At 38.3% G+C, this 11,429-nt stretch overlaps 1 protein-coding gene across 1 annotated transcript; it reads left to right on the top strand.

Annotated features, from left to right (window-relative positions):
• Positions 1–1,323: 1,323 nt before the first annotated feature.
• Positions 1,324–11,412, top strand: LOC117830209 (potassium channel subfamily K member 1-like). The gene is made up of 3 exons (XM_034708234.1): positions 1,324–1,940; positions 7,086–7,490; positions 9,678–11,412. Exons 1-3 carry the CDS (start codon positions 1,589–1,591, stop codon positions 9,965–9,967), a joined length of 1,047 nt encoding a protein of 348 aa, XP_034564125.1. The 5' UTR covers positions 1,324–1,588; the 3' UTR covers positions 9,968–11,412.
• The last annotated feature ends 17 nt before the right edge of the window (positions 11,413–11,429 follow it).

The following is an 11,429-nucleotide window of genomic DNA, read 5'->3' as shown; positions in this document are numbered from 1 at the left end:
ATTTTGTTCATCCATTATGGTGTCCACTCTTCTCTGATAACTTAAATTTCCCTGCAATTGTGAAAAAGAAACAATAATGGTGGATACAAAATGACCTCCTATGGACAGACCTGACAATTTGCTGGGGATAAACTCTGCCAGATAAGGCTCACTTATTCACCTAAAGAGAACTCTGTTACAGTTTAATTAAAGATAGAACAGTGTACATGGAACTATGATCAGGAACCAGGGTGGTCGCCTGCCACTGCTGTCAAAGAAAAAAATCGTCAATAACCAGACAGAAATTGTGAGATCAAGTAAAAACTGCTCTTTTGGGTGCAACAAATATAATCCAGTTGTTCCAAATTTGGTCAAATTTGTCCATTTGGATTCTTAATTGATAGGTCAATTTTTCCATCCTAAATATCTCAAGTTATTCCAATCCAATCATCAAGGGAAGGCTGATTCAGGCTTAACCATCCCCTTGTAATTGTTTTCTTACTTGCCACCAAGAGTAATTATAGCAGCTTAATCTCGTTTCTATGTTTCCAAAATAGATACACGGCCCAAGTACAGAACATCAGTGTCGTGGCCAAGGGTGGCACTGGCACCCCTTGAAATCCAATTGGCCACCCCAAAATCCTAAACTATGATTGGCTGTTTGCCTTGTCAGAGATGGGGTTTCTGTTAATATCTATAATGTGGGATGAGTTAAAAGGTTGACAGTAGATTTCTTTATTAGTGCCCTCAAATGTGACTTTGAAAAAACATCTTTTGTAAGTCCTTAAAGAATTAAGCTTAGAAGATTTATGCCACTTTGTCATGTTTTTTTTTTAAGTCAAAAGGAATACAACAACTGTTTAATACTTTAATGAAAGTAGGTTATGAAGACGGAAAGGGTAAAAGTTATTTATTTGTAAATGCACTGGCCACCCCTGCCTATGTGAGAGCCTTAGTTGGGCCACCCTGGTCAAAAAGTTCTGGACACGTACTTGAGTGCTAAAGACCATGCTCAGGGATCCCTTTAATTGTTTTTTTTAACTATGTAGAAAAAAACCAACATTTTTACAAGAAGTGTAAGAAAATGTAAATATTGAAGTAAAGTCCTCATAATGAAAAGTAAGGTAGTTGTGTTTTATAACAGGATACATTTAAAATAATTCTGTAGTATTTATTATTGATGATCCTAGAAAGTAAATTAATTGTAAAAAATATATTTCCTAACTGATTCTAATTGTTCTGGGTTTTTATTTCAAGTTTTGTGTAAGTTTTTAAAAGGAAAAAGAAGTTGGTATGCTACAGAAATAAATCTGGGTTGACCTTGAGCCTCGAAGAAAATAAATCCTTTGTAATGACTCAAAACAGAGAAACCTGTTAAACCAGTTTCAGTGGGAAGCGCAGACTGCAGTATGCACTCACCTGGCGCGGTGAGGGGATGACGTCACCACTGCCCTCTCCCAGTGAGATGTGAAGAATGAGGAAGAGAAGTCCATCCTCTGAAGAGAGGAAAGAAGTCATTACCTCAGTAACAACAAGCTCTTTGTGACATTAAGTGAAGCTGCTTCAGTGACTTTTCTGTTGTGTTATTGCTTGGTGTGAACTTTGGGGAATGTCGCGCGGCTGTATGTCAGATTGGTTCTCTCAGTTTGTAGAGAGACACCATTCAGCGCTGAATTTTACTCTCTTAGTTGTTGGTTACATCCTCTACCTCATCATCGGCGCTGGGATTTTCTCCGCCATCGAGCTGCCGTACGAGCAGGAGCTGAGGAAGGAGTTAATAGAGACCCGACGGGACTTCCTGAGCGAGAACCCCTGTGTGTCCGATGAGCGCCTCGAGGAGCTGCTGGCCCGCGCGCTGGAAGCCAGTAACTATGGAGTGTCCGTGCTGGGGAACAACAGCAACCACAACTGGGACTTTGTGTCGTCCCTGTTCTTCACCAGCACCGTCCTGACCACGACAGGTGAGGTCCGGGACACAGGTGTGCCCGTTTCTGTTCAAATGTAATCACTAAGTGAGAGTAAAGTAGCCTCATTCGACAGCTTTTCCCCCACATTAGTTCAATAAACATTTTAACCCTCTTGTTACCCTCAAATTCACCAACATATTTTATCATTGGGGTCAATTTGACCCCAGCAATTTAAACCTCTGGAAACTGTTTATGTTTCAGGTACTTGATGGTTATTTTAGGTTATAAAAATGTATGTTATAGTGACCTCAATATCATCCAAAACAGCTAAAACAAATGTGTGATGTGTAATTTTTTTTTTGCAGGAAATTGGAACACATCAACATTTTAATTTTATGTTTTCCCAGTTGTCCCTATTAAATGAGGAATATTCACAAAATATGAAGCCAAAAAAATGATGTAAATCATTAATATAGAGACGTTAAACATTGAATGGGTTCCAATTGACCCCAAGGATAATAGGACGGTTAAGACAAGTTTGATGCCTGTAGCTATAGCTCTGTTGCGGAATGACCTTCCTTTGAAGGCACACTGAAATGCTCTGAGTCAATATGAATTAATGAAAAAAAATGTCCTGTATCATAAAAGTATCTAGCCTTCTGTTTACTGCTAACGATATTCATTCAAAACCAAAATAATAGCCTTTAAAACGTAGTAAACACTAAACAAACTTGCAACTAAACAGCTAAAACAAATGTGGGTAAAATGTTGAATTTTGTTGTTTTATACAGCTAAAACATCCTGGGGTCAACCTGACCCCAAGTAACACCGATGTGTGATTTTTTTTGCAGGAAATTGGAACACATCAACATTTTAATTTTATGTTTTCCCAGTTGTCCCTATTAAATGAGGAATATTCACAAAATATGAAGGCTAAAAATGATGTAAATAATTAATTTAGAGACGTTAAACATTGAATAGGGTCCAATTGACCCCAAGGATAATAGGAGGGTTAAGACAAGTTTGATGCCTGTAGCTATAGCTTTGTTGTGGAATAACCTTCCTTTGAAGACACACTGAAATGCCCTGAGTCAATATGAATTAATAAAAAAAATGGCCTTTATCATAAAAGTATCTAGCCTTCTATTTACTGCTAACGATATTCATTCAAAAACACTAAACAAACTTGCAACTATACAACTAAAACAAATGTGTGTAAAATGTTGAATTTTGTTGTTTTATACAGCTAAAACAGCCTGGGGTCAAATTGACCCCAAGTAGCAAAGATTCTTAATTTTTTTTCACAGGAAATTGGAACACATCAACATTCTAATTTTATGTTTTCCCAATTGTCCTCATTAAATTAGGAAAAGTCATAAAATATAAAGCCAAAAAAATGATGTAAATCATTAATATAGAGACGTTAAACATTGAATGGGTTCCAATTGACCCCAAGGATAAAAGGAGGGTTAAGACAAGTTTGATACCCGTAGCTATAGCTTTGTTGTGGAATGACCTTCCTTTGAAGGCACACTGAAATGCCCTGAGTCAATATGAATTAATAAAAAAAATGTCCTGTATCATAAAAGTATCTAGCCTACTCTTTAAAGCTTTTGATATTCATTCAAAACCAAAATAATAGCCCTTCAAATGTAGTAAACACTAAACAAACTGAACACTGAACAGATAAACGGTATACAACAATCTCAGGTGTAATATGCTCAAAGAAAAACATTTAAATTTTAATTTAAAAGTTAAAGCTGCTGTTGGTAGGAATGGTGTCAAAAACGATTTTTCTGCTGGGTTTGGAGAAAATGTCATAATACCCATCAGTACTCATCTGTAAGTGATTAATTTGAGATTATGGCGAAATCTCTGTTTTCTAATGCCTATGTATCAAGCAGTGGTATCATTCCCCTTGTTCCTGTTATCACGGACCAATCGGAGCTAATCTCCAATCCTCTGTTGGATTGGTCAAGTGGCCGTCCCGCTACGTCGCCCTGATTGGCTGGGAAGCCACTACTTCCTCATAGAACGCGCACAACGATCTTTTGTGGGCGGGGTTATGACAGCAGAGAGGGGAGGGGTAGTGTTAATATCACGACTACCAACAGCAGCTTTAATAAAAAAAATGTCCAGTATCATAAAAAATTTCTAGCCTACTCTCTTTACAACGACTGATATTAATTAAAAACCAAAATAATAGCCTCTAAAATGTAATAAACACTAAACAAACTGAACTCTGAACAGTAAAATGGTATACAACAATCTCAGGTGTAATCTCTCTAAAGAAAAACATTTACATTATAATTTAAAAGCTAAATACCAAACCACCATTGGCATCCAAACCAGTAAAATAAACAGAAAAATCCTGCTCACAAGAACTGACTGAGGTTTACAGAGAACGTTTATCCCTTTAACACATAAAAAATGTACTTCTGATTTTCAAAATCTGCACAAAATCATCAATGCACAGTGACAATTGAGCAGCCAACTACATGAATAATCTGTAACACATAGTTTTGAATGAAGGCGCTCTTTCAGAAATGAAATTTCACGCCAACTTTGTTACAAAAAAAAAGCAGTTCATCAACTACTTCTATAGAAACTTGCTTTGGCTACTGTTAATCATTTTCTATTTGGAATTATTGTACACACAAATCTTTGTCAATTAATGTCCGTTTATTTCTGAGGAGAGGCAGAAAGTAGGGGTAGACAGACATGCAGGGATGCTGATAGGAGTCAAACCAGTGACTGCTGCAACATGACCATAACTTCTGTGTAGAGGGCACATGCTGAAACCACTAACCCCTCAAATTTCATTGGCCACTCTGAAACCTCCAACCATGATTGGATATTTGCAGGAAGCAGGAAGTTGATTATTCATATGTGGGTTTTGGGCATATCATTAACCAAACCAAAGTGTCTTTCCTCCTTCCCTTTAAGAGCCAGGTGATCTTGCTTTCTTAAATCTCAATACCGTCATTGCCTGCATCACAACATGCATGCCTGACACTCCTACCTGGACCACTCCCACCAAGTGTAAACACCCTGCTAGCCCCAGTCTCCCTCTTTTTCCTCAGACAAAGAGACAACATTTATACCTGAGTTATTTAAAAACTGACACTGGATTGTGGAAACATTGATGAAATTTAATTATCTACTTTCATCCAACAACTAAATCTGTAATAAACCTTACAACAATACCACAGTTTGAGACCAACACGCCCAAAATAGCAATGACAGCTGCACTGTGGGTGTATAATAAGGCACTATATCTATAAATATTGAAATATTAGAAATCTGTTTTGCTACTTTTTGCAAGTTAATAGTCAGAATAGATATGATGAGTGATATAAAAGAAAGATAGAACAGCCTGCTTTATACCACCCCTACAAGAGTCTGCACCACAGTTTGGTCATGAGCAAAATATATTTACTCTGGTAACAGTTTAATGCTTTTGAAAAATATTTTAACACCCTGTCTGGATAAAACTGTTGCACCACACAGTAGTGGTGTAATGAGAACTGACACCCTTGAAGCTCCATAACACACACACTAGTTAACCTCCCAAAAGGAGCAAATTAAACCCCGCAGAGCTCAGGCCTTCAGTAAACACAAGGATATGGAAGGCAGTACTACATAAATAATTCATTTTGCTCATTATTTATTAATGGATTTAAGATTGAGTATGAATTGGATCTGATTGGTCTTTCATAAGAAGACATGCTGCTTCGAATGAGCATCTGTTTTTCTTTCCATCTGTGTAATTATTGTTCTGTGTGTAGAGCTTCACGGCAGCTAAGTGGCTCCTGGAGAGGAATCCCACCTCAAATTATACCCCTGTAATCATCCATATTCACACAGCTGCCACTTTTCGCTGACGTCATGCTCGGGGTGGGAAGCTCAGTTGCTAGTTTAGAAAGTGGTATGCTGTGATCTAAGTTTTAAGTCACATAAGTTTTAGGGAATTTGTCCAGTGGTATTATAAAATACAGTTAAAGGTGTAAAAATTGAGAGAAAATTGCTCGTATTTGAGATAAAACATCACATTTAATAGCCCATAACTAGGTCAAACAAAAGAAGACATAAGCATTCAACACTTAATAGCTTGTGTTCTGTTCACAAAGAAGTAACTAAAACCTAATACAACTGGTAGTCTTACTCCAAAAGCATCTGAAAATAAGGCAAAATGTGAAAATCAGGTCATAAATCAAGTTAAACAACAACGACTAAATCAATCCATCCATCCATCCATCCATCCATCCATCCATCCATCCATCCATCCATCCATCCATCCATCCATCCATCCATCCATCAATCCATCAATCAATCAGACTTTATTTATAAAGACCTTTTCATACAATGACATTGTAACACAAAGTGCTCTTCATAAAAACAACTTAAAATAGAATAAATTAAGAAAAAGATCCCACCCCCAGCCCCAACCCTAAACCCACCCCGCAATCCTAAGGTTAAGAACACAATACATGCAACAATAGTAATAAAAACAACAAAAATAGAATAAATAAATGAAAAGAAGTCTGGGGAAACGCTCAAATAATATCTTAATGAGGAAACACTGGAGGTAAAATAAGATGTTAAAACTCAACACAGGAAATTAAAATCACCAAAATAAAAGAAATGTATAAGATAATAAAACACTAAAATATTAAACCATTAAAAGAAAATAAGATGCAATAGTTAAAATAAATAAGTATATAAATAAATAAAATAGAATAAAAGTGACTAAAATTTGAACTAGATATTTGGAGTCAAACAAAATCTAACATTAGCATTGTGCCACATACTAGCGTGTATTTCTGTTAGCTTGGAAGCTTCAATTAGATAATAAGGGATGTGAAAGCAACTGAAAACACTGAGAAAAGCAAAATTCTGGGGAAAAATGTAGGCATATATCAAGTAAAAACAGAATAATAAATGCATTACCTCTGTCAAACAACAGCTAGCATTAGCATTCAGCAGCTTGCTTTCTTGTATTACCATTAGCTAGGAAAATGTAGCTGTTAAACTTTGGAGAGACAACAGGCCTTGTTTCAAAGTGTTGTTACCTGCTAGCTGCCATTAGAACAACAGCTAATAATTGTATTCAAACACTAAATAGCTCAAAATGTGTTAGCAAGGAATTTATACATTTCCTATGATATTTTTCCAATCATGTTTTGTTGTGTTTTTCAGGTTATGGCCACAGTGTCCCACTCTCAGACGAAGGGAAGGCCTTCTGCATCTTTTACTCCATCCTGGGAATCCCTGTCACCCTCTTTTTTCTCTCCGTCGTGGTTCAGAGGATCATGGTCCTGGTGACTCGACGTCCAGTGGAGTACTTCCACCGCCGATGGGCCATGTCTAAATCGAAGCTAGCTGCCATACATGCTACCTGTTTAGCCCTCATCATGACCCTGTTGTTCCTCATCATCCCCGCCTCTATCTTTGTAAGCATGGAGAAGGACTGGGACTTTCTGGAGTCTTTGTACTTCTGTTTTATCTCCCTGACAACCATTGGCCTCGGGGATTATGTCCCTGGAGAGACCCACAGTAAAGAAGACAACCCACACCCACACCTCTACAGACTGGCCATTACAGGTGGGTAGAGGGCTGAATATACTCCAAGGACTCAGCTATCACGTTACTGCTTATGAATAGGAGATGGGGTTAGCTTGATTCCTGGTTGCAGTTGGAGAAAATTTTCAGTCTGATGTTCTCGCTGGAAACTGACATTTTTTCCTTTCCAGGTCAATGGGAACCAGATTTGGATCAGCAGATATATGAGCTAAATGCTAACATTAACATGCTGACATTCACACAATGACATTACTAATGTCTCAATGTACATTTATTATTGTTCTCCTTTAATGCAGCCATAGTCCAACATTTGAACATGCTAACATGTAATAATAAAAACAATTATAATACATTTTATTTAAAAGTGCCTTTCTCAACACCCAAAGTCACTTTACAGAAAGATTCAAACACAATAAATAAAACAATGCGATAAAATTAATCAAAAACAACAAGTAGAGTAACACCAAGTTAAAATGAAGTAGAGAAATCAGGCAGAGGATGCAGTTTGAAACAGATGGGTTTTGAGTTTTGATTTGAAAAGGGGTAGTGAGTCAGAGTTTTGGATGTCTGGTGGGAGTGAGTTCCAGAGTTGGGGAGCAGAGCGACTGAAAGCTCTGCTCCCCATGGTGCTGAGACGGGCAGAGGGTACAGAGAGGTGGAGGGAGGAGGAAGACCTGAGGGAGCGAGAGGGGGTGACAATGTGGAGGAGATCAGACAGAGTCAGGGGGGCCAGGTTGTGAATGGCCTTAAATGTATACAGGAGGATTTTGAAGGTGATTCTGAGTTTGAACGGGAGCCAGTGAAGCTGCTGGAGGACTGGGGTGATGTGGTGAAAGGAGGGGGTTTGGACCAGCTGAAGTTTATGGAGGGATTTGTGGGGGAAACCGAAGAGGAGTGAGTTACAAGAGTCGATACGGGAGGTGATGAGGCTGTGGACCAGGATAGCAGTGGTGTGAGGGATGAGAGAGGGGCGGAGACGATTGATGTTGCGGAGATGGAAATATGCAGACCGGGTTATGTTATTGATGTGAGAGTGGAAAGAAAGTGAGCTGTTAGATACAGGAGAGACTGAGGGGAATGTCATCAGTTTTACAGGCATTTGGTTTGAGCTAAAACATTGGAGTAATTGCAATGTTGATATATTGATAGCTCATCTTCATAGTATGTGTAATTGGTTATAACACTTCATATATTTCTATCTAAGAGTGTTAAAAGTACAGTATGTAGTATTTTCAGGCATGTAGCATTTCGTGACTTGGTAGAAATAGAATATAACATTCATAAATATGTTTTAATTAGTCTATATATTATCCTGAATTTGAAAACAATTTATTTTTTAAACTTAGCATGAGCCCTTTATATCTAAATGGAAGCAGGTCCCCTTCCATGGAGGCTGCCATCTTGTACCACCATGTTTCTACAGTAGGACAAACTAGTAACTTACATGCTTGTGTTACAGTGAATGGCTGCATGAAATACACAGGAGGACAGCAAAGAAAAGTATAGTTGTTGTTGTGGGTGAAATAATTTATATTGACAGACATTTTTAATGGGTATTGGAGGATCATACTTATCATGCATCACAGGAGCTTTTTGTCTTCGAAGGCCACTGTCGCTTCACCGATGGGAGGAGTGAGCAAGGGAGGGTTTTTAATCCAGAATTTGACCACGATATATCGCTAAATATTCCCATTTCTACACACTTGGAAGACAGACAGAACACCATAACAACCTGTGTTTGTGTTACAGTCAGTGTGTGTGCAGTAAATTACCACAACTTCAAAAAGTACAGTAATTTATTGTAAATTACACATTGCATCATTAATTATACCTATAAGGCTTTGCAAATTACAGTAACTAACGGCCAAGATTTTTTAATGGTGAGTTTATGGGGCAATTTGCGGTAATACTTTAAAATCAATAGCAAAGGCTAACAGTGTAGCATGACAAACAAGGAAAAAAGGTTGAGAATAATACACATAAACATACCCCTGAAGAGTTGGATTGAATTTCTGTGATGTGTTCATGGTACTGCAGGTCCTTTCTTACAACATTTCTTGCAGACAAGTTCAAACTAATCAAAGACTTACAGCTCCTGCACCCTTTATTCACTGACCAATCCTTGTTATGATTAGTCACACTGGTCTGGTCTTTGTTTAATCATGCTGCTTATATTGTGTGTTTGTTAATGTGTGTTTGCGTTTCCAGTCTACCTGCTGCTGGGCTTGGTGTTTGTCCTGGTGGTGCTGGAGACGTGCTGCGAGCTTCCCCAGATGAAACGTCTCAGACAGAGGTTCTGCAGGGAGAATGTTCGGGAGCTGGATTCGGAGACCACCAACATCATCGACAAGGATCAGATGAATGACCAGCTGACCGACGTCTCAGATCACCTACCCGTCATCCCCTCTGTTTCAGAACAAGCTGCGTCTATGCGGAAGGACAACAAATCTACACCTTACACCTCAGCATCAGGGTCTGTTAATGGGAAACTGAGATGACAGATTATCTGGGATTAATTCTTGTGAAGGGTTTGGTATAAAGACTTGTGCTCCATTTATGACTGCTAAGGACATCCCTCTGCCTTAATGTGTATATATGAGTATGTTAGGAGTCTGGGCACACTTTGGTTGGGTAATCTACACTAAATCTGAGTCACTTAATCGCCTTAAAATGGATTCCTTTTCTCCAGTGCCAACACCAACAGGCATTTTTGGCGTAAAAGCAGGAACCACCCACAGACTATCAGGATCAGGATGGCTTTGTTTGTTCGTTCTTCCCCCTTGTCGCTCCATTCCCCGCAGATAAGACCCAGATCTGTGACACAGAGGAAGGGCCGGGCCCTGAAACGGAGGGAAACCCTACAAGGTTCCACTTCCTGCCAAAGCCTTGGTGTTTTAATCCCACAGGCGGCACAGTTTGCTCCTGGATGATTTCACACTCCCTTTGTGTGGGTTATACAATCCATGGTAGTATTTGCATGGGAAATTTGCCTTCTTGGAAGTACTAAAGATGTACCAGGAGAATGAGGCGTGAATGTAGCCCTGTTATGTGTAAGAATTCCAGTAAGAAGATGAAGCCATGGTAGGAATAAACATGGTTTTCTTCCTGGTTGGAACAAGTGGTTATTGGACTTCAGATCCAGCTGGAATGTAGAGATACACTAAGTTTATTACAACAGGTACACCTTGTTACAACCGAGAAGCCTAAAACATGGGGCTAATATATTTTAATTGTCTTAAAATCCTGTTATTGATATGAATTTATGAGACTACATTTTAGAAACCTGTCAGTAAAACAGTGCAATTCATATTTATGTTCTGACCATGCAGAGGAATCCAAACAGGGATCAAAACGTATCTATAACAGTTCCAACAATAACTCTACTTTATATAATTACATGTATAATATAAAATTATAAAATTCATAAACTTAAGCTTCACTGCAAGGCTGATTGTTACCAAGATGTGCCTAATTAAAGGTAACTGAATGTATTTCATTGGGGTAATCAAAGTGCAATGTAAGCCATACTACCACTAGAGGGCAGCACTTTCATATTCTATGCAAGAAGACAGATTCCATAAGCTTTATTGTTCTGAGGAATGTATCCGTCATGCTGCTTAAGGGAGTGTTTTTTAAAAAGGAATAATTACACTGCAAGAACATGTTATTGTTACAACTGGAGGTGAGGGAACATGCTGCAACATGTTGCAGGTTTATTATATTTTGGCACGTGTCAAAGTTTATAGGAGTGCTACACTCAATGCAGTGTATGGTGAATGTCTTGAATGTCAGATTTGTTATTCGGTGGTAGCATATCAGCTTATAAATGGGTGCAAATCAAAAGAATGTCTTCCAAATGTCATTTTTCTGCTGTTATTTTCTGCTTGTTTCATAGTTATAAACACAATTTAGTTTCCTTGATTAAAATCATCTCAATAATGCAGCAGGATACATTTTTAA

The sequence above is a fragment of the Notolabrus celidotus genome, chromosome 18, assembly GCF_009762535.1.
Source record: "Notolabrus celidotus isolate fNotCel1 chromosome 18, fNotCel1.pri, whole genome shotgun sequence".
In the NCBI taxonomy this organism is placed as follows: domain Eukaryota; kingdom Metazoa; phylum Chordata; class Actinopteri; order Labriformes; family Labridae; genus Notolabrus; species Notolabrus celidotus.
This window is presented reverse-complemented; position numbering and strand designations above follow the sequence as displayed.